This window comes from Chiloscyllium plagiosum, chromosome 4 (genome assembly GCF_004010195.1).
Source record: "Chiloscyllium plagiosum isolate BGI_BamShark_2017 chromosome 4, ASM401019v2, whole genome shotgun sequence".
Taxonomy (NCBI): Eukaryota; Metazoa; Chordata; class Chondrichthyes; order Orectolobiformes; family Hemiscylliidae; genus Chiloscyllium; species Chiloscyllium plagiosum.
Window position 1 is genome coordinate 106654193 of NC_057713.1, and position 26564 is coordinate 106680756.

At 37.8% G+C, this 26564-nt stretch overlaps 1 protein-coding gene across 15 annotated transcripts in view; it reads right to left on the reverse strand.

Moving 5' to 3' along the window:
- LOC122549297 (cAMP-regulated phosphoprotein 21-like) overlaps positions 1-26564 on the reverse strand; it is a 361656-nt gene that overhangs the window by 67931 nt on the left and 267161 nt on the right. For 10 of the 15 annotated variants that reach the window (XM_043688843.1, XM_043688844.1, XM_043688846.1 and 7 more), the window contains 8 exons: positions 18585-18663; positions 12503-12562; positions 8718-8858; positions 8310-8418; positions 7970-8089; positions 3793-3830; positions 1677-1736; positions 1358-1587 (listed from right to left, as the gene is read on the reverse strand). In XM_043688843.1, coding sequence (XP_043544778.1) covers positions 1358-1587; positions 1677-1736; positions 3793-3830; positions 7970-8089; positions 8310-8418; positions 8718-8858; positions 12503-12562; positions 18585-18663 — 837 coding nt within the window. The remainder of the gene's footprint in view (positions 1-1357; positions 1588-1676; positions 1737-3792; positions 3831-7969; positions 8090-8309; positions 8419-8717; positions 8859-12502; positions 12563-18584; positions 18664-26564) is intronic. The other 5 variants (XM_043688851.1, XM_043688852.1, XM_043688850.1 and 2 more) reach the window with 5 other exon arrangements.

Here is a 26564-nt window from a genome sequence, read left to right on the forward strand (position 1 = left end):
AATCTAATGTCTCAGTAATGACAATTTTTCATGGTCAGGTAAATTTTAATTTGTACTTTTCTCATTATTCCCCATAAGGTTACACACTTACTTGAACCACATATCATAACCGGATCTTCCAGTCTCATATTTTATTCATTTTTTCAACCTTTTCTTTCCAGAGAATAATTGCTTCAATTTTTTAGTTTTTCCTTTATCTGCAGTGCCTGAAGCATAGTTTCACTCCCTTCACTTCTGGGATTTCTGCTCCATTTAGGATGCAGTCGTGGAAACATTGCTTATTCATTTATTTTGGGTTTCCATCCAGGTTTTACCAGCAGTTTGGGAGAAAGCATAAGGAATTTGGCCTCTTAGAAATACAAACATAACTGTCAATAGTCATTTAGATGAGTTTGCTGTGTGTTTTTTATTCTATAGTAGAGAGCAAATATGTCTTAATAGTTTTAAAATAGACAGCATTGTTCTCCAATTGTAGAAAGAGTCACCAGATGATGTGAAAAGTTAATTGTTACATTTGGCAAGCCTTGAAAAATTCACCAGTTGTTCAAGAAACACAAGCACTGCTATTTACTATTTAAAAAGGCTTACAATTAACATTGTTCCTTATTGACTTAATTGAAGTTTGAGATTGGAAGAGTGGAGAATCAAATGACATATGCCCTCCAGTCTAGAAACCTCTACAATAACAAATTAAAGTAAAAGTATTACAAAACCTTAAGTGGCTAGCAATTTTGGATGAAATGGGGGCAGTGCAGGTTGGTGTCAACCAAGCTGCAAAAATAGGGAGAGAGAAAACATTGGAGGAATACACAATGTATGCACACACTGTTGTGTCAATCCTGTATCAACCACCAAGCAGAACTGCCCAAAATCATGCTTATGTGCTCCAGCAACCATAAAATGAATGAGGAGTATCAAATCTAAAATTACATCAGAGAGAAATGGTATCCCTCACTTATAACAAGTTCTGGTCTGAGGATACAAACACAGAACATGCTGGAGAAACTGAGTAGGTTTTGCAGAATCTGTGGAGTGAGAAACAGAGTTAACATTTTGAATCTGGTCTGACTCTGCTTAAGAATAATTGATGAATTTTTCCAGCGTTTACTGTGTTCATTTCAGATTTCCACATCCGCATTTTTTTTGTTTTTATTTTTCTCTGACAACGCTTTGTTAAAGTGTCAGCTTTAACAGATTGTTAACCATTAACAGATAAAAGCGATAATGCTACCACAACATTGAAACATTGCTACTGAAACATTGAATTAGCTATGTCAGGCTGTAATAGTTAATTCTCATTCGCTGTCACAAAATGCAATGAAGCAAGACTCTGCTACTGAACATGTCGAGTACCAGCTACCTGTTTTAGAGAGTTTGCCTGTACTCCTGTTACTGTTTGTACTGTCGCCACGTGTCAAGACAGTTATGCCACCAATACTTGCTGTCTTCGTCACAGGGGGTTTCAAATTTCGATTTGAGCTGTCTGAATCAGTACTGCTCCACGGTCGCTGATCTGTCCACTTCACATCCAACTCTGTACTGCTCTGCCGACTACTTGATGTCTTTCCTGTTCCATCTCTATTACTCCTAAAACAACAAAAAAAGAAAGGCATCATTGATACTAGTCTTGCTGCTGAATTGATTGAAATCTCACCTTTATTTGCACCATAACAAACCTAAATAGCTGCCTCTTCTTCTGTGTGTCATTGAAAGCACTGATATCCTCCAGAATGTAACTGGGAAAACAAAATGTAAGAGAAATTCTGTATCAAGAACAATATAGATCTATCGAGATGTTGTTAAAAAACCCACAAAGCAAGTTTCAGTATAGACCTCAAGTGGGCACATGACACTTCATCGTAGCAAGACAGGAAAAATCAGATTTTCCCAAAAGATACCAGTGTATAAATCAGCCCTGATTTTTCTCATGTAACACTTCGCACAAAGCTGAAGGATGGGGGTTCTATTAGCTGAGAGTTATCAAAAAGAGGATGATAATCTTGGCAGGACTTATACACATAACGGTAAGGTCTCAGGGATTGTTGCTGAACAAAGAGACATCGGGGTGCAGGTTCATAGCTCCTTGAAAGTAGAGTTGCAGGTAGATAGGATAGTGAAGAAGGCGGTTAGTATGCTTTCCTTTATTTGTTCAGAGTATTGAGTACAGAAGTTGGGAGATCATGTTGCGGTTGTACAGGACATTGGTTAGGCCACTTTCGGAATATTGCGTGCAATTCTGGTCTCCTTCCTATCGGAAAGATGTTGTGAAACTTGAAAGGGTTCAGAAAAGATTTACCAGGATTTTGCCAGGATTGGAGGATTTAAGCTGTAGGGAGACAATGAACAGACTGGGGCTGTTTTCCCTGGAGCGTCGGAGGCTAAGGGGTGACCTTATGGAGGTTTATAAAATCATGAGGGGCATGGGATAGGGTAAATAGACATGGTCTTTTCCCTGGGGTGGGTGAGTCCAGAACTAGAGGGCATAGGTTTAGGGTGAGAGAGAAAAGATATAAAAGAGACCTAAGGGGCAAACCTTACATGCAGAGGGTAGTGTGTGTGTAGAATGGGCTGCCAGAGGAAGTAGTGGAGGCTGGTAAATTGCAACATTTAAAAGGCATCTGGATGGGTATATGAATAGGAAGGATTTGGAGGGATATGGGTCGGGTGCTAGCAGGTGGGACTAGATTGGGGAGGGATATCTGGTCGGCATGGACAAGTTGGACCAAAGGGTCTATTTCCATGTTGCACATCTCTATGACTCTATAACTGCTGTGCAAGTGACTGGGAAATATGGAATGACAAAAAATACATTTAGGGACAAAGTTAACAATCACACACCAGGTTATAGTCCAACAGGATAACCACCTGATGAAGAAGCAGTGCTTCGAAAGCTAGTGCCTCCAAATAAACCTGTTAGACTATAACCTGGTGTTGTGTGATTTTTAATTTTGCCCACCCCAATTCAACACCGGCTCCTCCAAATCATGAGGCAGTGCAAAGAAGAATCAATCATGTCCTTGCAGTCTGAACTCAATCCCAACTTGTACAGTCGATTATTATATCATACTCTACTCTATTCCAAGGAAGAAGAGCACACAATTAGCAGCATAGGGAGTCTACTTATTAATTGAAACATTTGTTAAATAAAGTAACGTACTATCAAGGACTGGGCATGTGAAATTTACATTTTAAATTGAAGAGAAAGGAATGCGGATACTCCTTTTGTATAGCAAGCAAACGATGCAAACTAATGAAAACATTGTTTTTGTCTTTGTAAACTTTGCAACTCATCTAATTGAATTAACTTTTAAAAAAAACTTGCTTTCACAATTCAGTATTGTCAGTGGATTTCAAGTGTTGCAATTACTCAGCACCCTGTTCTATATGTCTTAGTTATTCTTCAAAAGCAAAGTGGGAATGCTTGTCAATAGATGGCCAAGAAGAATAAAATAAACTGAGAGGATGGGAACAGTGTTAGTATTGCAGTGCGGTTCAATCTGTTGGAGAGTCTTGGTGTCCAATGACATTTGCTATCAAGGCAGGTTGATTGAGTCAGGAAATCTACTGACTATGAATCTGATTATGAAATTGTCATTGAAAGTTTTTGGGAAAATCAAAAAAAACTTCTGCCAATGTTGAGATTCTGACTTTTTTTTCCATTCTCTTTGCATTTTCCCAACTCCCTCACCATTGTCCATGCCGCATCATGGAGGGTAAAATTCCACCCATAGTCTTGAATGACCAACCTATGCCTTAACGTTCACTATTCAAACATATTCAATTATTGCTTACCTGTTTTCAACATATAGGCTGTCCTGGGAACATGTGGACTGTAAAGAAAAATGGAACATTTCAACATATAGCTTGCTATATATTCTTGCATTCCAGAAAGTAGTTCAGTTGCATTTTGTAGTCCTTACAATCTGGTAACTTTATCTATCTGGGTAAGTATGGTAATTATTTCTCGTGCACAAAAGACTGTAGGCATCTCACTCTGTTAAAGAGAGACAATTAGTAGATGACTTGAGGGGCATCACCAACACCAAGGGCAAGCTAAGGAGGCAGACCTCCACAAAATACCACAGCCAGCATGGGGGTTGACTCCCGTAGTTGGATATATGTTGTACCACACTCCTACCATTCAGCCCACTGAGCGAATTGTCCACAGAACTCAAATTTATAAACCACATGGATTCAAATTCTTATCTCCATTAAGTGTTAATTTATTTATACTATCTCATGGTAAATCACACCTTATCTCATCAACAGACTGGACAAATGGATTGGACTACTGAATCATACCAGTGTGATAGACAGTAGCTATTTGTGAGGTATCCAGTCCAGAACAACTTGCCTTTGTATAAAAGGAGTATCACAACAATGATCATTGGAAAAGGTAAAATTTACCATAAAGACCTTTCTGAACTAACATTAGGAAAAAAAGCCTATTTTTTTCATTCTATTTGAGCCATTTTACTTAATCAGATAATGGTCATGGTTGTGTTAAAAAGCTGGTATTAAAGGTCACGATGGGTTTCAGGCAAACATAGCTGACTGCAAAGCACCCAAGATAGTGATGACCTTTATCAATATTTAGTTAGGCGTCATACATAGGGGGGTTCAAAATGTCATTGTAGTGAGAAGTCATCATAATTTTGTCACGCCTCATTTTAAACAAAAAAATATGAAAATTACTGAAATCAGTTGATCATATGGATTTTGACAATCATAAATTTTCAAACAAGGTGGCAATGGTAACAATTACGTCATAAATATTGCAACAATACAAACTGCTTAATTAAATAAAGGCTAAAATAAAAACAGAAATTGTAGGAAATTTCTGCAAATTTTAAGCAGCATCTGTGGAGCGAGAGAAACAGAGTTAATGATGCTCAAGGCCATCGATCTGAAATATGAATTCTTTCTCACTCCAGAAATGTTACTTGAGCTACTGAGAAGCCAACATTTTCTGCTTGTTTCAGATTTTCAGATCATGCATTATTTTGCTTTCAACTAAATAAAATGTCACCCTGATTCAAAAAGGTAAATTTTGCAAGGCTTGAATCCTGACATAGTACTTCACTCAGTGGGAGTGAAGATCAGAGAATTAGGATCAGTGGTCAGTATGCCTGATAGACTGTGCTCACAATTTTTCAGTCAATAAAATGAATGCCAAGAGAAACAGTAAAGAATATACTTGTCTCTGCACCACTCCACTCTATTGGGAGACTTGCCAGGCAAAATTTACTGTTACAACATAATAACCATGCCAAAGGAATTCACAAGGCAGACCAAAATATATTTCAATTTAACTACACTTCTTTCATACATTCATGATACCATTCTTAAACAAGAACAAACAGATGTCTGACTACACATGATGATGTCTACAACTTGCTTCAATCATATCGGCAACCCAGAGCTACACTGCAGAAAAGCTTTTTTGTATCTAGTGACAACAGATGACAACATGATAAAGCTCGAATAATAGGAGTAAAGGGAGGAGGAAATGCATTGGGAACATATTTAAGCTGATCTCCGTAACAGTATGAACCAAAATAATGCAGCAATTTAATTGAAGTAAAACAATTAATATTCACATCATAAAAGTTTTTACCTAGCTATATAGTTATTTAACTTTAACTGCAATGCACCATTTCTACGCATTATTAGTACAACACAGTTTAGTGCTTGGGATTATGGGCATAATTGTTAATATGAAAGTTATATGGTCAAAAGTGCCCAATACTGAATCAATAAAGGTATTGAATGACTAAACCGTTCAAACCAGAACTTCTGGTTTGATTCCTGGTCTATTCAGTCAGCTGTCATTCAGAAGTGACAGAAAAGGCATTATGATTAGCCTCAGTACCCTTGAATAAGGGGGAGGAAATCAGCCAGAATTCCTACTCCTGGTTAGACCCCTGTTTTAAGATACCTGTGTGGAGGGCAAAGTCAAACTTGGATATGATAAAAACTAAAAGTGCTGGAGAAACTCAACAGATCTGGCAGCACCTGTGGAGAAAGAAATAGAGGTAATGTTGCAAGTCCAGTATGGATCTGTCTTCCAAAGAACAGTCAGACAGGACTCAAAACATTACCTCTGTTTCTCTTTCCAGAGATGCTGCCAGAGCTGCTGAGATTCTCCAGAATATTGTGTTTCTATTTCAGATTTCTAATATCCACAGTACTTTGCTTTTATTTGGATATGATCATGTTCTTCATGGTCGAGTGGCCTGCTAACACCTCCTAACAATTTCACATGATGAACGAACACTTGAGCAACCTTACCGCAGTAGAGGTCAGTGCAATAAGAAGACGCTGATGCAAAATGCTGAAAAATGACTTTAATACCATATATACTCGAGTATAGGTCAATCTCATGCATAAATCAACCCCCTATTGTTGGCCAAAATATCTTGTCTTTTCCATATATCTCGTGTGTAAGTCGACCCCAGTTCTTCAGTTAAAGATCAACATTTATGAGTCAGTGTGCCTGCCCGTTGTGCTCTGCTCTGGCTTTCCAGTCTGCTGGCTGTACTGCTCCATTCTGGGTCTTCCAGTCCACCAGCCGTCATGCTCCGCTCCAGGTTTTCAGAATTACTGTAATGGTACGACAGTACAGGGCGACTGTACTGTATAAGTCGCTCCCCTAATTTCAGATTTAAAAAACCATCTTCAAAATTCGATCTATACACGAGTATATACAGTATGTTGATTAGTTATCTTTAATCTGTAAAATACTGAATCTCCCACTTTGGCAACCAAGTAACCAAGAGGGTTGAGAAAGGAAAACCTTAACTAGGCTGAAAATACCAGAAATCATAACAAGATTGTGAGCAGCTGAAAATGGGAAAGGCTGGCAACTGGTTTAAGATTAAGATTCTTTGCAACATTGAACAATTCAAACCTAAGATGTTTATCTTTCTTTTCTCTTCACATATTGACAGATCTGCTGCATGTGAGCAAATTCTTCCATCTTCAATTTAACTGTATTCTTTACTCCTTTATTTTATGACCAACTTTAGTGTGTAAACTTAAAAACTGAGCAATAGAAAGTTAAGATGCATAGTATGAGACAGAAAGATGGGGAATATGTGACAGAAATAAGCTCAATTTTTCTTATAAAGTAGATTTTTGTTTAAATTGAATCCCTTTGGCTAACTCCCCCATTCAAAGTGCTGCATGCATTTATAATTAAATCAATTTCCTGTATTCACTGGTTTTCCATCTGTCTAACATTTGTTAAAACATATTAGTTGATAAAGATGCAAGGTGCTTACAATTGGCTAAAACATTTTGACGTGATAGGTGATTTTTTTTATTGTGACAGTACAGTGCAAATTATTATCATGTCAAACTGCACTAATTTAAAAGTTCATTAAAGTTGAATACAGCAAGACGACTTCTAATCCCAACTACTTAGTAAATATTCAGTTTTTGTATAATGTGTTAAGAATTTTGAATTTTATAACACAGAAACATGACATTTCATACAATAGAAATGTGTTTGTGACCTATTTATTTAGGATATTGACCTTATTTATGTTATCTAATTTATGACTTTAGCCTTTCTACAGCCCCGTTTACACTACAGCTGTAAATCTTAAATTATTTTGAATTTACAGCTGTTTTGGTTCAACAATTAAATGACACTGATTTATCTACCCTGATATGAAATCTCTCACCCTCCAACACTGGTTTAACTTCAGTCACAAGCAGAGGATCTGAATAAGTCTGGTATGAACAGTCTGATTCAAATCTCTGCTGAAATTTTGTTCTGTCCAATTAACCAGCACATTCCTCAGACAGGTAATTTAGTTTAATCCTGTTCAGACATGTATATTGGCTCAGGGCAGAGGTGAGTGCAAATGCTAGGGAGGCCAAATTTAGTTCAGATAAATACATCCGAACTCAATTTGCTATCCCCGTGTAAATGGGGTACGAGGCTAACAGAGAAATTACTTACATCTTGTGCAAAAATTCTCTCTCTTACTCGTTGATATTCCTCTTCTCTCTCCTCAATTGATTTACTTCTTCTATCATCTCTAAATGGATGAATCCTATTTTGCTGCAAGATAAACATTTCCTGAAAGGATATGAAATACTGTTCGTTTACACATAAACCTATTTAAAATCCCATCCAACTGATTTGAGGTTTGAGTAGATTAGTTAAAGTACACACATTACTGCTGTCATATGTATGTATAGTAGGTTAACTGGCTGAGTGGATTAAAAATTGAATAGCTTTTGCTGCTGCGTATTATTAGGAAAAGTTTTATTCTCAAGCTTCACACAGTATTACGTACCTGATTGTCGTCTTTATCCATACTAGAATTATCTCTTTTTAAAATAAATCTTTTCTGGGACTCATCATTTTTCTCATCTTTAATGTGCTCACAGAACCTTTGCTCTGGTCTGTTGACATACATAAACACAAAGAAATGCAATCAAATCAGTTTTCTGCAAATGTGATTCACGTCATTTTACTGCACATAATTACTGATCTACACTGGGACTTTATCAAGCTGTGATGGGCATTGAGCCTGTGACTAGTGCACAGCCTGTAGCAGGCAGGGACAAACTTTAAATTTTTCATAGACTATTGTGCTGGACGAGATGTAGTGCATTCACACGTACAAATAAACAATGAAAGAATCTTATTACAGAAAATCATTTCTGAAAGACAATCAGCATTAAGTACAGGCAATACTTACATTCTAGTATTGCTAGTTTTGTTGATTATGACAGATTTTCCAGTTTGATCTACATTGTGATCCATTCCAAAATAAGCTGCTACTCTGTGCACCAACATCCGATGATACGATGACATTGGAGGGAATTTCTTGTAGTGGTTGCTAGAAAATAGAAACCAAATAAAGTCAATATATTCCCCATGAAGGTAATGCTTTGCTTTGTGTTGTGACACGACACATAGATATACTTGAAAATAATAGATGTTTGCTAATAATAGCAAAGGCTAGGCTGAAGCAAATCATTCAGATTGAAAAATATATGTAGTTTTGTGCCCCACATCTAAGGAAGGATGTGTTGGCCTTGGAGGGGGTCCAGAGAAGGTTAACAAGAATGATCCCTAGGATGAAGGGCTTGTCATATAAGGAGACTCTGGGTCTGTTCTCAATGGAGTTTAAAAGGATGAGGGGGGAATCTCAGTGAAACTTATAGAATACTGTGAAGCCTGGCTAGACTGGATGTGGAGAAGACACTTCCATTAGAAGGAGAGAATAGTACGCAAAGGCACAGCCTCAGAGTGAAGCATGCCCTTTAGAACTAAGATGAGGCATTTCTTCAGCCATGAAATAGTAAATCTGTGAACTCATTGAAACAGAAGGCTCTGGAGGCCTGGTCATTGAGTATATTTAAGACAGAAATACATCGGTTCTTGATTATCTTGAGGAGAATGGGATTGAGAAGCATATCAGCCATGATCAAATGGCAGAGAGACTCATTGGGCTGAATGGCCTAATTCTGCTCCTATTTCATATGGTCTTATAAGACACAATCAAAGAAGCAAAGCAGCTGGGTGAACAGTGTAATATGGAGTAGACCCACTGGACAAAATGGAAGTTGACAGTGTTCACATAACTTTCAACCTCCTGCACAACCTTTGTAAAACTCCCTCAACAAAATAATTGAGGACAAGCAGGAAAGGCTCAGCAGAAATCCACTCCTGCTATTTTTACTGTAATAGCCATTTTAGATGTGAGCAAATATTCATACTTTGCTTTTTAAAAATATTTGCAGATCTCTAAGCAATGAATCTCTCTGGTTTAATACAGTTAGACTCTTAGGACTGGGAGGAGAATGAGAAAGAACATGAGAATGAGATTTATCCATAAAACCTTGCAGCTTCTACGAAATGTCTGTTAAGGTTTTGAGAAAAGCCATTGTATGCATATCTTCCCATTCAGTAAACTCAGAGGAATTGCTGTGCAGCATGATACTGGTAAATTTGACAAATTGGAGCCAGCCAATTCTTTGAACATCTTGCTTCAGAACAGGTTGAATAATGTCAACGCTGGAAAAGCTCATGAGCTCCAATCCCAGACATCTGAAAGAGAATTCGACCTTTGGTAGAAAACATTAGTCAGAACATGTGTTATGGTATTGGAACCCCGAATCTGAGAGTTCAAGTGCACAGTGACAAATTATGTAAGCAAATTCAATAACACACCTGTCAGTTAGAAGTCCAGGAGGAATTGTGAAGCAACTGGATCATTGTGAAATCCAAACATGTTGAATAATGGCCTTGAGTGAGACTGATCTGCTATCATCGCCTGATTTGAACTGAACTTTAATTCACACTTTACTGTTTACTCTTAATAACTATGTACTGTCCACTCTGCTGTAAATAAATTATTATCAAACAAAATATTGGGTGGACCTATTACCAAATCTTCAGGTGCTGTAGCAGAATAAGACTCAGGACATCTCAATGATATTAACACGGCAACATTTTTTAAACTAATAGATGGGGTCCAGCACTGAGGTGAAAAGAAGTCCAACATATCTTTGAAGCTCTAAAGTGACAATCATCCTCACTGTACCATATTCATTAGCCAATAGTCCAAAGCTGTTTATTGCTATCCATGGGCAGGTTGTGTCCTATGAGAAGTGAGAGCACAGGAGTATGCAAATTCACCTTAAAAGTGATTGATCTGGGGGCATAAGGAACAGGCAGGTAACCAAAGGAAAAGATTCACCTGCAATTTCTTAGGTTTAGCAGGATTGGCCATTGAAGGCAGAGAAATTAGATTGGTTCCCAGCCCAGGTCATAATTTTCCTATGCCAAGCGAAAAGACTAACAGAATGGTACAGTAATATATTAGAGGAGGTTTCTAACATCTTTCTACTGCTCCATTCTGTTTACTCAACGATGGGGAAAACTGGTAGCTGTGCTAGCCATCAAGAATTTAACTGAGTCAATCAAAGAGCCTCTTCCAGCATTTGAGGAGAAAGTGAGGTCTGCAGATGCTGGAGATCAAAGTTGAAACTTTATTGCTGGAACCACAGCAGGTCAGACAGCATCCAGGGAACAGGAGATTCGACGTTTCGGGCACAGGCCCTTCTTCCAGCATTTGTCCAATCGGGGAACCCACCCATTACCTGCTGAGACCACCCGGTGAAACTCAGACACCTCCTAGCGGTCTCTAGGGTGGTTTCTATTAGGTCATTCTATCCCTACAGAGGGGCTGCCACCCTCTACCTTCAGTGACCACCTCATGTCATGTGTATTCACTGTGATCTGCCTGTCTGGCCCTGGCTTCCCCAGACACTGCTTACTACTTTTCATGAGCTTGTGACCTTTCTCTTGCCCCTCATCTGGTAATTGCCTGCCCCTGGTCACCCCCACCCAGTCAGACCGCTGATCCTTCTCTACCCCCACCACACACCCTGCAATTGGTCAACAGCTGTAGGCAGTCTGAATCTTCAGTAATGGGACACTGTACAGGCAGAGAAATCCACCAGACGACAATCAAGAGCATTTGTTCTGATGGATTTCCTTGCTGATGATGGGACGTTAATCGCCATTGAAGGCTCAGCCCCAATGTGAAAAAGACTAAAAACTAAATGTGTTGAATACATTTACTATAAGTGTGTGTATTTGTGAGTGTATGTATGTGAATGCTCGTGTACATTGTGAATGATGTAGGTTTCTGTGTGCATGCATGTGTGCAATGAACTTGGAAATTAAAAGCCAGTCAACCTTATGTAAATGCAAGAGGAGGAGTTTGGTATAATGATCCAAGGCAAGATTAATTATTACTTGAAAAATATAAGACATTATCAATGACAATCAGCATGGGTTTGTTCACAGTATTTTGCATCCAATTATTTTTTATAAGGTAATGGAGAGTTTTGATGAATTTGGTGTATGTACTATGTATAGGAATTTTGAAAAAGGCATTTCATAAAGTGCTAATACCAAACCTGTTTGCAAAAGTGACGTCTGCGAGCTTGAATGGTCATTGACAATGTGAATGGCTAAGGGTCAGAAAGCAGAAAGTAGTGGTGAACACTTGTTCTTTAGACTGGATGACACTAAACTGTAGTGCCCCGTAGGATTTGGTATTCGTTTAATGGCCCTACATTTGGATATTCAGGACATAATTTCAAAGTTACAGATGATACAAATTTCAAAGTGAACAAATGAATAGGAGAGTAAATGACTTCAGCAAAATAAGGAACTGCATTTTGGATTAAACCTGTTTTAATAAGAGTAAAACCATGGTATTTTCTTTTTCTCTCTCCCATATGTCTCCTATAATACTCATTGCTACTGAAATCTTATAAGTGCCTGAGATTGATGATTTCAAGCACAAAATTCACTTCAAAACTTCAACCATTTAAGTGTTATCTTAAAAAAGAAGTAAATTGCACAATTTTGTATGGCTAGTGAATAAAAATAACATCTAAAGTAAAATAAATCTAATTTAAAATGCTTCTCTTTAAAGCAATAAATTGCAATATAATCACTTACTTGTTATCGTTGATAAAATCTATTAGTTCCTGCTCCATTTTTAAAAGCATCATTCTGTCCCTGTAAAATGGTAACCACTAAGTCATTATGAATATTAAGGTTAAAGCAAACATCAAATAAATCAATTCTTCTACTTAGATCTCAGTTGTTCTGTATGGTCTGTCACATCTTTTCCCAACCAATAGAATTAGAAAGCCATTTACTTTCAGCACTTTGTCAATAACATTCTTAAATTGACTGCTGCATGTGTGACTCACCCTCAAATTGTCACCACCTTTCACGGTTAACACAAAACAATGCATGGGAAAAATCAGAAGTTTTAGAGTGAGCACTTATCTCCTTACACTGAGCGATCAGCTGTACCATCTCAGGTGCCAGTCATTGAATCTATTTTAATGTGCATTTTTCATAGCTGATTTGTACGTTCTTAAAACTGTCTCCATTTTGCTTCAACAAATCTAGTACCAGGAAGAGACAGCATTAAGGCCATACGAGTAGCTGAAATTGGCCATTCGGCCTATCAAGTCTACTCCACCATTCATGGCAGATCACAGAATCTTCAATTCTATTTTCTTCCTTTATCCATATAATCCCCAATCCTCTTCTTGATTTATAGTCTATTTCAGTAATTAATATACTTAACTCCTCAGCCTTGCCAGCTTCTGTTGTAAAGAATTCCACAGATTTCCTGCTTTCAGAGAGAAAACAAACCTCATCTCTATCTTAAATGGGTGACCCTTTCTCTGAGATTATGCTCTCCAGTCCTTGTGTCTCTGTCAAAGCAAAACAAACTCCTGCATCTTGTCAAATCCCTTAAGAATCTTCCATATTTTAAAAAGCTCGTTTTTCATTCTGCTAAACTCTAATGAGTACTGACCCAATTTACTCACACTCTCCCCAAAGGAAAATCCCACCATAACCAGGATCAAACTGGCTATTCTTGACTGGAGTGCCTCCAATGCCCCAGCATATCTTTGCCTGGATAAGGGGACTAAAACTCTTCGCAGTCTTCCAGCTGTGGACTAATTAGTGTTGAGTACAGTTTAAGCAAAGCCTCCCTACTTACACTCCATTCTCTTTGGAAAAAAAGACATCATTCCATTTGTTTTCCCTGTTATCCACTGTACATGGATGCAAACTTGATATGATTCATGGATGAAGATCATCAAATCCTTCTGTGTTCCAACTTTCAGTTGTCTTTCACCATTTAAATAATATCTTCTATGCTTTCTGCCAAAGTGCATAACGTCTCATTTCCCCACATTATATCCCAACTGGCAAGTTACCTTACCAATTCACTTAATTATCTATATCCCACTGTAGATTCTTTGTAACATCATCATGACTTGTCTGATCTATATTTTTGGGTCATCTGCAAACTTGGCGATAGTGCATTCACTCCCATCATAGTTAGCCAATACTCTATTAATGCAAATGTGTTACCCCCAGTGATGTAGTCACTTATCTTATTACACTGGTATCTTATTAAACACCTTTTGGAATCCAATATATCACATCTACTGATTCTCCTTCATCTATGCTGCTTGCTCCCTCCTCATAGAACTCTAACAAATTTGTCAGACATGATTTCCCCTTAATGAAATGATGCTGACTCTACTTGATCAATTTATTTTTCCAAATGTTCTGCTATTACACCCTTTATTGTAGATTCTAACATTTTCTTAACAACAAATGTGAAGCTAACTGGCCTATCACTACCTGCTTTTTGTTTTCCTCTCTTTTTTAAGTGAAGGCATTACATCGGCAGATTTCTAAACCTCTCAGACTTTTCAAGAATCTAAGGCTTCCCTCTTTAAGCATCATGTGCCTATCTACACAAATGGGGGTCTGTAGCCATTCAGGAAGGCAGCTCAATGTCACTTTACCAAGAGCAGAAAGAGATGGGCAACAAGTGCTGGCCCGGCCAACAGTACCCACATCCAATGAACGAATTTTAAGAAAACTGAAGATGAAACTAATATTTGTCATCATGACTATATTTATTTGTGACCTTTTCAAAAATTACTTCTTAAATTCACTTTTTGAACCAATTCTTTTCGCATTTTCCACTGCGTGGAATTACCCATCAGCTGGGCAACAAGGGGCTACTCTGGGTTATTCGCAATGTTCTAGACTTACGTTGCAGGGTCATGTTGGTCTTGTAAATTCTTCCCCTCTGCAAATTTCATTGATCTGAAACCTTGGAAACGGTAAAATGTCCCAGAGGGCTTCACAAGAGTTTTATGAAACAAAATTTTCGCAGAGCAACTTAGAATTATGTGTCACATGACCAAATGCTTTATAAAAGTAGCACCAATGATGAGACAGTGCTCTGCAAGTTTAAGATATATGGCGCTCTAGGTCTAGGGAGCTGAAAGCGTGAAAACCAATGGTGAAGTGGTTAAAATCAGGTTCAGAAGGGGGACAAAATTTAAGAAACATACAGTTTATAATGGCTGATCAGACTCGAACACTTTTCAGAGATGGAAGTTACACAGATGTGGAAAAGTTTGAAAACAAGGTTAAGAATTTTACATAGAGATGCTGCTGGATCAGGAGCCAACATAGGTCATTGAGCATTGGGGTGATGGGTACGCAGCAACAGTGCAAGTTAAGATGTAAGCAGATATTTGTAATGAACCAGCGTTTCTGTAGGGTGGACAATGAGAGGCTGGCCAGGAGACCATTGAATTGACAAAATCTTAAAGAAATAGAACTGAGTCAAAGTGCAAGCAGCAGTTCTACAGGGATGGAAATAAGAAGTTTTGAAGATGAAGTGGATAAGGTGATTGTAACTTACATTAAATTTTTAAATATGCTAAATGCGTTCTGGCTGAGCTCAGAAAATAGCTAGACAGTGACTACAGAGAATGGCTTCAATCTTCTCAATATGCACTTGAGGGAGATTTCTGCTTGTCCAGTGTTTTTTTGTTGATTAAATACATAACAAATCAGAGAAACTGGATTTGGAAAAGGTGGTGATGAAGTAAACCTAAGTGAGCTGTCTGCTTATTCGTGGAACCTGATGAGTTTTTGAATTAAAGTGCCAGGAAAAAGCTTGTAAGTCAGAAATATATCCTTGGGGGGTCCAGAAGTCATTGTAGGTGGCATGAAAGTTACAGCTAGTTAGATAAGAATGGAACCAGGAAAGTGCCCAACAACCCGGTTGGAAAACAGAGAAAGACATTGAAGAAAGGATTTATAGTCATCTGTTTTGAAGGCTAATGACTGATTGCAAAGTATGTAAAATGTTAGCTCACCCTAGTCACTATTGTTTGGGATATAACTATAAGTGTGTACAGACAAGTGAAGAGAAATCTCTAGATATGTGAAGAGAAAAAGATTAGTAAAGAAATTTACTCAAGGTCTCTAGACAGCATCTTCCAAACCCATGATCACCACCATCTAGAAGGATGAAGAAATACTACCGACTGCAAGTTCCCTTCCAAGCAACACACCATCCAGACATGAAATATATTACTGTTTCTTCAGTATCACTGGTTCAAAGCCTGGAACTCTCCTCAAAAGCATTGTGGGTCCACCTACACCAAATGGTCTGCAGCTGTTCAAGAAGGCAGCTCAACATCACATTACCAAATATAAATCCCTTGCAGTCAGAAACAGAGAAGGTTATCATTGGGAACAAAGAGATGGCTGACCTAAAACGTAAACTTTGGTTCTGTCTTCAGAAAGGAAAACCAAGAACATCCTAAAAATATTGGGGAACACAGGATTGAGTAAGAGGGAAGAACTGAAAAAATGCATTAACAGGGAAATGGTGTTCATGGAATTTATGGTATTAAAGGTCAAGACATCGACAGGGCTCAATAGTTTACTTACCAGAGTACATAAAGAAATGCTCCTAGAAATAATGGATGCATTGGTGGTCATCTTTCAAGATTCTATAGACTCTGGAACAGTTTCTATTATGGATTGGAGGGTAGCTAATGTAATGCCAACAAAAAAAGGAGGTAGAGAGAAAACAGGGATTTATAGACTGGCTAGCCTACATTGGTCATGGGGAAAATTCTAGAGCTCATAATGAAAAATTTAAAAACAAATCACTTGGAAAACAGTGAAAGGATTGGACAGAATCAGCATGGATTTATGAAAGGGAAATCAATCATGTCAAATGTAATGGAATTTTTTGAGGATGTAACTAGTACTGTAGATCAGGGACTCAGTGGATGTTGTTTATTTGAATTTTTAGGAGGCATTCCATAAGGTCTCACATAAGAGATAGTGGATTACTATCTGAATGGTAATAGTGTGGGAAAGGGGGAGGGGCAATGAAACCAGGGTGTCCTTGTACAGCAGTTGCTGAAAGTAAACATGCAGGTGTAGCAGGTGGTGAGGAAGGCATGTTGGCCTTTACAGTGTGAGAATTCAAATATAAGAGCTGCAATTGCACAAGGCCTTGGTGAAACTACTCCTGGGGTAACTTGTATAGTTTTTCTCTGGCTATGGAGGTTTTGCAACAATAATTTACCAGGCTGATTCCTGAGATAGCAGGACTGACGTATGAAGAGAGACTGGATCTGTTAGTACTACATTCACTGGAGTTTAGAAAAATGAGGGAAAATCTTGTAGAAAATTATGAAGTTCTAATCTTTGGAGATGCTAGGGAGGTTCAAGATGGGATTAATATTTGCAAGACAGAAAGTCATGGGTAGTATTCCTGCAGAGAGGAAATCAGTGACAACATTAGTTAACATGGGGGAGCAGGAAGAGTAGTTGTATTGTCAGTTAACCTCTGGTTAGGTTCAAGCAAGAAAGAAGTGAGTCTTATAGAGAAGATGAGTTTAGAAAGTGCATGATGATAGACAGGAAACAAACAAGAAAAAGGTATAGTTTCAGACATGGAGCAGGGGGAACCTTGGGAGAATAGTTGTCCAATGTGCTAAGAGAGGGAGGCAGCTGAGGCACCAGAAGGTTATTCTGATGGTTTTTGGAGGTGAGAGTGGAAGAGACAGGGAAGATGGTCTGTGATAGAGAAGAGCAGAAACTGATAGTGCTTTATTGGTTCTGTAAAATATGGCAAAGAAAGTCTAAGCCAGTTGTTCACTGTAGACATTAATGTCTGTGTCTCTTGGACTCTTCCCCAAAGCCACAAACATATCATTTAAGTACATATGACATTCAGCAACAAATGCACAAAAACTACTGCATCTTTTGAATGACAGTCTTAGAGAAATGTTCAATGGGACTTATTGATCATACCTTCAAATTTTAGTATGGAGCTGCCTGAAATGATACTATCTCAATCATTTTGAATTTCATTGAGAGCCCATATCGGAAAAGAATCTTAATTATTTTATCTGGGCGACTTTCAAAGTTGGGCGAATTAGTAATTGATGATGACAGTAGTTCTTTTAAGTCAATGGGAAGGTGGTGGCCCAGTGGTATTAGAACTGGACTGTTAATCTAGAGATCCAAGCAATGTCCTGGGAACTCAGGTTCAAATCCCGCCATAGCAGATGGTGGAATTTGAATTCAATTGAAAAACATAATCTGGAGTTAAGAGTCTAATGATGATCATAAAACCATTACCCATTGTTGGAAAAACCCACCTGATTCACTAATGTCCTTCAGGGAGGAAATCTGCCATTTGTTGGTCTATGGGAAACTCTTCCTGCTTGTCCTGCCCCTCAATCAATGCTATAAAATGCATTTACCTAACTGATCTGAGACTTCTCTACCTCCTCTTACCAGGTTCCCTGAGGCTTGGGTAATGTGGACTGTGGATTGAAAATTGAAATCCTGTAAAAAAGTTGAAGCCTCCTTAAAATGTTCTCCGAGATCAGCCGCAATCCGAAGGTAGATCAATGTATCCTTCATTGTCTGTCTTTCTGAAAACCAGAGTGAGGAGCTTCTGGATGGGTTGGGTTCCCATTTCAGAATTTAGCCCATTATTCCAGTTCCATGACATAATCAAACATTAGTTAAACCTGCTGTTGCATCTCAGATATTTTGGTAAATATAACACAGTTTGATTTGGCAAATTGTTAATATAAAGAGTACTCTAAAAACAAAATTGAATAAATGTTTACTGAGTTATCCCTTTAAATATGGAGGTACTAACCTGGGATTATTCTTTAATGTATTAATAAGAAATTCATGCAAATCTATCCCTGTGGAATCTGTATACTCTTGACTGCAATCTGCAACAAAAGAACAAATTTTTAACAGATGTTCATTATATTTTCAATCTAATGTCTCAAATTACAAAATAGACATTGATTGGTGTGGACCATTAATTTGAGATAGTGCCCTTCACAGCTAAATTGGGAAACAGAATGAAAGATTATAACTCTGACTAGACTCTGAAGCAGCATGTGTTAATTTAAAGCAGTTCTAATGCACCTAAAAGCATCCTAAGCAATTCAGATTGGCACGACTGCTGGCCCAAGAGGAAGTGAAGGTCTTGAAATGAAAGGTTAACTAAATGGAGCAGCACATCTTTGTTTGTATACCCATTGAAACCACAATGAGTCAAAACTGCTGGTGTGTTATACCTTTTCCACATTTGACAGACATTAGGTTTAAATGACTGCAGTGAAATTAATTTGTATATACAAGTAAATTCAGCAATTTATGGCCAATGAATGTCAACATAGAAAATTGGAGCATATATCCATTCTTGCCAGGCTTTCAGCTGGGTGATCGAAATCAACAAACAACACGCAATGATTTGAAACTCATTTGCGTTTTCCTTGCTGCAATCCACATTTTTAAAAGCACTAATAGCAGTGCCATTTTTCCTGCAATCTTTGACCGAACATCATATTGTGAACTAACTTCCTTTGTTGTTGCTTTTCTTAAAGCATCATTAACATAAGACATAAAGCAACATTAACATACTAAACTGATGGACTGCTCATATATTATTGGAGTATATAAAATGACTTCAATCTTCACATTGTATAAGAGTTGCCATTATTTAGGTCAATTCAATTAATAAGCTTTCCTGTATATGTTCCTTCTCATTTCAGAACTGTTTTGTTTCTTGATGGATTTAAAATGGGAAAGAAGGTATTAGGCTCTCCTTCACCAAAAACAAAGAAACCTGATAAGCAGAGTAATAATTTGCAAAACATCTGGGTTTCAGAAATTACAAATCACAATATTAAGATGATGAATAATCTGTATAGGATAGTTTTGTTGAGTCATTCATAGCAGAACATGTGAGAACTTAGTGAAATTACTCAATATAGATTCACACCCTCGATCTTCAACATCCCAAATAACTGATGCTTTCCCCAACACTTTTCTGAGCATTAAGGCTCATTAGGGCCATGCCCATCCAGTTTAACATGGCTGATTTCATAATAGAAAGTTAAAAAATCACACAACACCAGGTTATAGTCCAACAGGTTTATTTGGAAGCACTAGCTTTCAGACCGCTGTTCCTTCACCAGGTGGTTGTGGTGAATAAGAGTATACCTTATACTCCACAACCACCTGATGAAGCTGGTGTTGGCAGAATAAAAGCTAGTGCTTCCAAATAAACCTGTTGGACTATAACCTGGTGTTGTGTGATTTTTAACTTTGTACACCCCAGTCCAACACTGGCATCTGCAAATCATTCATAATAGAAATCAAAGTACGCCATTTGTCAAGAACATTCTTAGCCTCGGGTAAGGAAATGGTGAATAATGCTTTCAAAGAGAGTGTAATAAAAAAAAGTCTTAAATGATGGGACATAACAGCAAACAATTTCAATACTTTTAAATAATTTAGAGTATAATGAGTTAGAAAACTTTGCAAAATAAGCAATCAGTAAAAATTACAACCATTTAGGCAAACTATTATACAGTATATGTACCTCTCCAAACATATCAAGAGTAAATGAATCTCAAGAAGTGCATTGAATTATAAACACACTTAAAACAAATGTCCAATTCCATCACATTTCAATCTCTTAAGAATTCAAACACTATGGTACAGAACATTGTATGATCTTGATTATATCAATAACATACATGTAAAGTTAACATACACTATATGGTTTGGCTGGCTGGACGGAGAACCAAGGGCAAAGTGAGGACTGCAGATGCTGGAGTCAAATTTCCCTTCAAAATATCAATGAAAACAATTCTTGGAGGAAATTTTAGAATCATATCTGAGAGTGTTAGTGTCGTCAGTTTTTCCTGCTCCTCAGATGCTGCCTGACCTGCTGTGCTTTGCCAGCACCACTCTAATCTAGAATTTGGACCAAGAACCAAGATAACTTCAGAATCAAAATTTCTGATGTGCAATCATAAAGTGTGAATCTCTGTGTGAGAACATTAATTAATGAATTTTACCAGATTATTTAGAAAAGACACATTATTACATGGGAAAACTCAGTCTAAAAATAGCAAAGTCAAAAATATTGATTTACGCTTTATCATTGGATTTTGTGCAATGGATTTCACAGAACACTAAATATCTAGGAACTGCATTTTGTTAGGTGCTCTGTTTTTGAAGTAACAGAGTAGCAAACTAAGGAAAGAACAGTTAATAAATATCCATCAGTGAATCAAGGTTCTAGAGTTCTCTACCTAACTGTCCAGTGCATATGCCTATATCACATGGAGTAAGAAGGTAACTCTTACCATCATGTCAAGAGGTATGCAAAAAATATTGTTCTTGCCAGGAATGAATTGATAAAAATAGAATTGTATTATTAACACAGAAAAAATTGGTTAAATTGACTTTTTGTTTTATTCAGAAGATTGTTTATACAGAGGGTGGACCAATCCCTGGATAGTCTCTAATCCAGAATTTGTATAGGCAAATTTCATATTGTTTAATTTTTTAAAAACCATTGAAGCAAACCAACCTTTTGAATAACAGAGATAAAAATTAACAAGGTTTCTTTGTCATTCATTATCAACACCACAAAGTAATTGTCCATTTGACATCAGAAAGGATTATGGGATTTGTCACAGTCATTCATTGGAGGTTGGGCAAGGGGATATTTTGTTCTAGAAATATATCACTGAAAATAACAAGTCAAATTTCCCTTCAAAATATCAATGCAAACAATACTTGGAGGAAATTTTAGAATCATATCTGTGAATGTTAATGTAGTCAGTTTTTCATGACAAAGTCAATTCATAATTTAACTATTACCTCTCTTAACTAAAGATTTGTATTTCCCCACTTGCTGTTCCACATATGTCCCGACTGGTAATGCCAAATGTTATCGAATAACACCAACATTAAACTGTTGTGGAATGAGAACTAAAGAACACTTTGATCAGGAGAATCATATGAAATAATTAACCCTTTGCATGATATTGTACAATTTAACTCCACCTAACTTCCAGACCACATTTCATCCTTTATTACAAAGAGGTCTCATTTTGAAAACTTTATCGTTATCACCCAGTTGTACATTCCATCTGATAATAATGTCCACAACATATTGTAGAAGAAGCCAACATGTAAATTTCACCAAAGGAAGTGCAATTTAAGGATTTAAATGAAAAACCTAAACGCATTGTATATAGGCTTATAATTATTATAACAAGTTTCAATTCCAAAGTAATATACCGGCATGTTGTTTTTCAAACAAATAGTTTGAACATATTCTAATTACTCAAAGTAAACAGAAAAACTAACTGCAGATTGTTATATCAATACAATGAAGTTATGTCAATAATAAAAATTGGGCATTGGAGAGGTTGAGAATAAAACAGCAATGAACCTAAAGTTCAATGCACCTCCTTTTGTTCTTTGGATCAATTAATACTTTGAAAACACGCAATGTTTGCATCTTTAATAGCTCACTTGACACTTATTAGTCTTTGAACATAAATGTTCCATCTCATATTCATTTTATATGTAATTTTCAATACCACTAAAATGTTAGCCTCAATGTGCAGTGGCACTCTTGAGTCTGAAAGTCATGGGTTCAAGTTTCACTCCAGAAGAATATCAAAGGAGAAGTGAAAAGTTGACCATATTCAAAACAGCAAGATGCAATAGTGGTAGCCTGACAAGAAGCAGCAGTGAAGTAATTGTCCTGATAGTAAGAGAAGAAATACAAATCACCAGTATCCATGAAACAAAGCCTAAAGGCAGTAAAGCGAAACAAATTACAGTGGACAGAATTAGAAAAGAAATGGTGTTGGCCTAATATTAGGTGAAGAGATGAAGGACAAAATGCTTGAACATAATGTTCATTCTCAGGTCATAAAGCTCTTTGAAGTTTGAGTGCAAGGTAGCTAGCATGATTTTCAGGTGAAGAAATTTATTGAAACACAGCTTTTACAGACTATTGAGAATCTAGCTTCAAGTCTCAAAAGAGATGAAACTACTCACATGGCAATACCAGATTTCTCAAAAGCCTTTCACAAAATTCCTTCTGACAAGTTATTGTTCAAACTCCTGTGGAACTGGGGGAACATTTTTGAATAAGATCCTCTATTTCCTCACCAGAAGAAGAGAAAGAGTGGTGTAATGCTGGGGAATCATCCTCTCCAAGAGATGTCATCTCTGCAGTGCCCCTGACAATTGTGTTGGGACCTTTACTCTTCATGAAATACAAAAATGATCTACACAAGAAGTTAAAAAGTGTATTTTCAGATGACTAAATGGATTATGCAAAAAAAAAACTCAAAATCATATCAATTCATTGCAAGATGATCTTCTGGAATTGAAAAACATGTCAGGCCTAAAACAAGATGGCATACAATGCCAAAAGGTATTATGTCATTACATTGTCAATGAAAAGGGTCCGAAAACTGATAACTAAGTTCTCCAAAGGCCAGTTGCACAACAATCCCTGGGGGTTTATCTTAAAAACAACCTTCAATACGAATTCCACATTCAGTAGAAAACATCCAATGCAAATAGGATTTTTTGAATTCAGGGGAAGGACCTTTGGATATTGCAATGGAAATATCAATGATATGGCTTACCAAAATGTGATTGTCCAATCCTGGAGAATGCTGGTTGTATGTAGGATCCTTTGAGGGATAAAAATAAGACTGAAGCGATCCAAACCATGCTGCACATTTCTCAGTACGGAAAATACACCAATGTCATATCCTTGATCAAAGATTTGGAGTGGGGATCACTACAGCAAATGAGGGAAAAAAATAGACCGACATATTCTATAAGGTACGGAACGGACTGAGAATTGACAGAAATCAAAACGTAGTGTCCTCATGAAATGTCAAAACCTAAGTAGTCATCCACACAAGCTATAAAACTGAATTGTTTCCAAGGCAATATATCAATAATCTTTATTGCAAAGAATAATCCCATACTGGAACAAGTTGCCAATATAAATAATTACAGCCCCAGTATGAATCTTCAAGACTCATTGTTCGATTATTCCCATTTAAACATTATCAGGTCATCTCAGTAAGCCATCCTGGTTTGGTTGGTTGACCGCATAAAGTGTTTGCAGAATATATATTATGAAGGCAACACAACTAAAGCAGAAGCAAATGCTGTCAGCAGAATCAGTGACAGAATCATCAATGTTAGCAATTAGAGCTGAAACACAGAATATGATCAGCTGTTGTACACCACAAAGCAATTGCAGACTGGAGAATAAAGAAGACGTTTGGCAGCAGATGAACAATATAGTGACAGACTAGGAGAGATAGGTGACCTAAATAAACTGGGAAGTGTTTGAAACTTGTTACAATGATTGTGCCTATGCACAATGAAGGGTATGAGGTTATTTATGATGGACAGGATTTTGAGGAAGCAAGTTAAAAAAACAGCCAAGATCCTGGAATTTGTTGTCATGCCAACTGGTAATGATAATAACAAAATGCAGAAACCACCTTATAAACTACAACAGAGGTGGTAGTGAAAGACAGCTGAACCACAGCATGGTCAATAAAGAATATGCAAAGGAATCAAAGAGCTGCAAAGTCTTTGTGAGCAGGATGACCCAAAATAGAGAGCTGATAGCAGAGTTCCATGCAAAGTGAACAAATCAGCAGAAGTCAACGGGTAGACAGAACATTAGGTGGTAGAATTTCAAAAATTTGCAAGTAAAAGAAAAATTAAGACAGCAGATGGAGAGACAGCTAAAAAAATAAAGTGAAGTTATACAGACTCTGTGGAAGACCAGTAGAATTCAATGGCAGAAGTGTGTGAAAGATCAGCAGGCGAGAAGAGGGCTGCTAAATAAACTTTGTAGTGTAATAAAAAAGACAGAAAGTGCAGCAAAAGTAAAGAAGGAATTTATTAAAGAAGTGGAAGTCATTAGGTCTCAAGAAAATAAAGAGCAGTACAAAAAGATGAAAAGGAATGCAAAGAAAATGATTGCGATAGAAAGTGAGGACTACAGATGCTGGAGATCAGAGTCAAGAAGTGTAGTACTGGGAAAGCACAGCAGGTCAGGCAGCATCTGAGGAACAGGAGAATCGATGTTTCGGGCACAAGCCCTTCATCAGGAATGAGTTGTGTGGCCCAAGGTGGCTGAGATATAAATGGGAGGGGGTGGGGCTAGAGGGAAGATAGCTGAGAGTACGATAGGTAGATGGAGGTGAAGGAGAAGGTGATAGGTTGGAGAGGAGAGTGGAGCAGATAGATGGGCATTCCCTGTGACAGATAGAAGATCTGGTGAATGATTGTTGGAAATAGAAGCAGAGTGTAGGAAGAAGGAGAAAAGGAAGATGTAAAACCAGATGCAAGGATGTGATGATAAGATCATTGAAGGAAGAGTGAGCTGCATTCTGGAGTCATGAGCCTGGTGGTGAGTGGATACATCTTGCCACTCAGCAGCCATCCTCTGTTTTCTTGAGTTTGTTCCAATGTTAATGGAAAAGTGGACTGGCACAGAACAAAGGTTTAATGACTGTTGTCAGGATACCAGGCAGTTGCCTCAATAATGTGCTGCAATTGAGTCCACACCAACTGAGAGATCAAAACTCCTCTTGCATGTGGTATTTCTCAAATCTTCCATGCAGCATTTTCAAAGCAGGGTTTGGTTAGCCAATAGCTTCCTACAGCATCTGGTGAAGTTGCATTCCTGTTCCACGTGGCAAGGGAAAATGAAATTTGTTCATCTGTCTTTACATACAGAGCCTCATGACTGCCCTCAAGCAATAGTGGCTGGTGGACTGGGAAATGCTGGAAATATCACCTGCTTCAGCCTGGAGAGGGACTGATGCAAAAGCATTCTCATAGTCATAGTCACCTTCACAGCTGCTGACAATATTGTCCTCCCTCTGTCCTGGCACTGCAGGATTGTCTGCAGCAGATGGCAGATTTCAATAAGCATCTCCTTCATGAAGTGAAGGTTTTCCACCCAGTGTTCCTCACTGAAGGTCAGGTTCCCTGAAGATCTCTAGATGAATTTGACCCACCTTTCTTCCTCCCTCTTTTGGCCACTTCCCTCTTCTGTGTCATCTCTGTTAAATTTCCCCAGTCACACTGTAGGCCAGGAGGAATAGAAACCAAAACACTCACACATGGGAGAAGTGATCTGAGCGGACTGTTTGAAGTGAGAACCAAAACCTTTATCATGTGTCGTATCACCCTCTCTAAGACTTCAGCAACTTTACACAGCACCATAACCACCAAACACTTTGATGAACTTAGCAACAGCATGTAGAAATCAGTCAAAAACTAACCTAAAAGTAACTGATGAATCTTTTAAATAGCAATGGCTGAGGATGAGTTTGCAAAATTCCTCTTGTTGCTGTGTGAATGCAAGTGTTAGCTAGTGTATTCAAGTTGTACATGGTTCAGTTGGCATGAAATCAGCATTATGTGCTCCATCGTGATCTGACACTCTGCAAGCTACCGTTATGTGTGCCTTCACTAATGACCTACCCTAAATGGCTCCTGGTTTGGCCTACAATATAACTGTAAAGGTAAACATAAAGTCACCATGGTCTTACTAGATCATAGGCCAGTTCTCACATTAGACAGAGACAGAGAGAGACAACTGATAGTGATTTAACCTTAGGGTCACCATGCAACAGGCAAGGGGAGCGATTGAGAAGGAGAATCCTTCATGCTAACACCAGCCAATGTGAGAATTGAAACCATGCTTTTGACATCACACTATACCACAAACCAGATGTCCGGCCAATTAAACAAA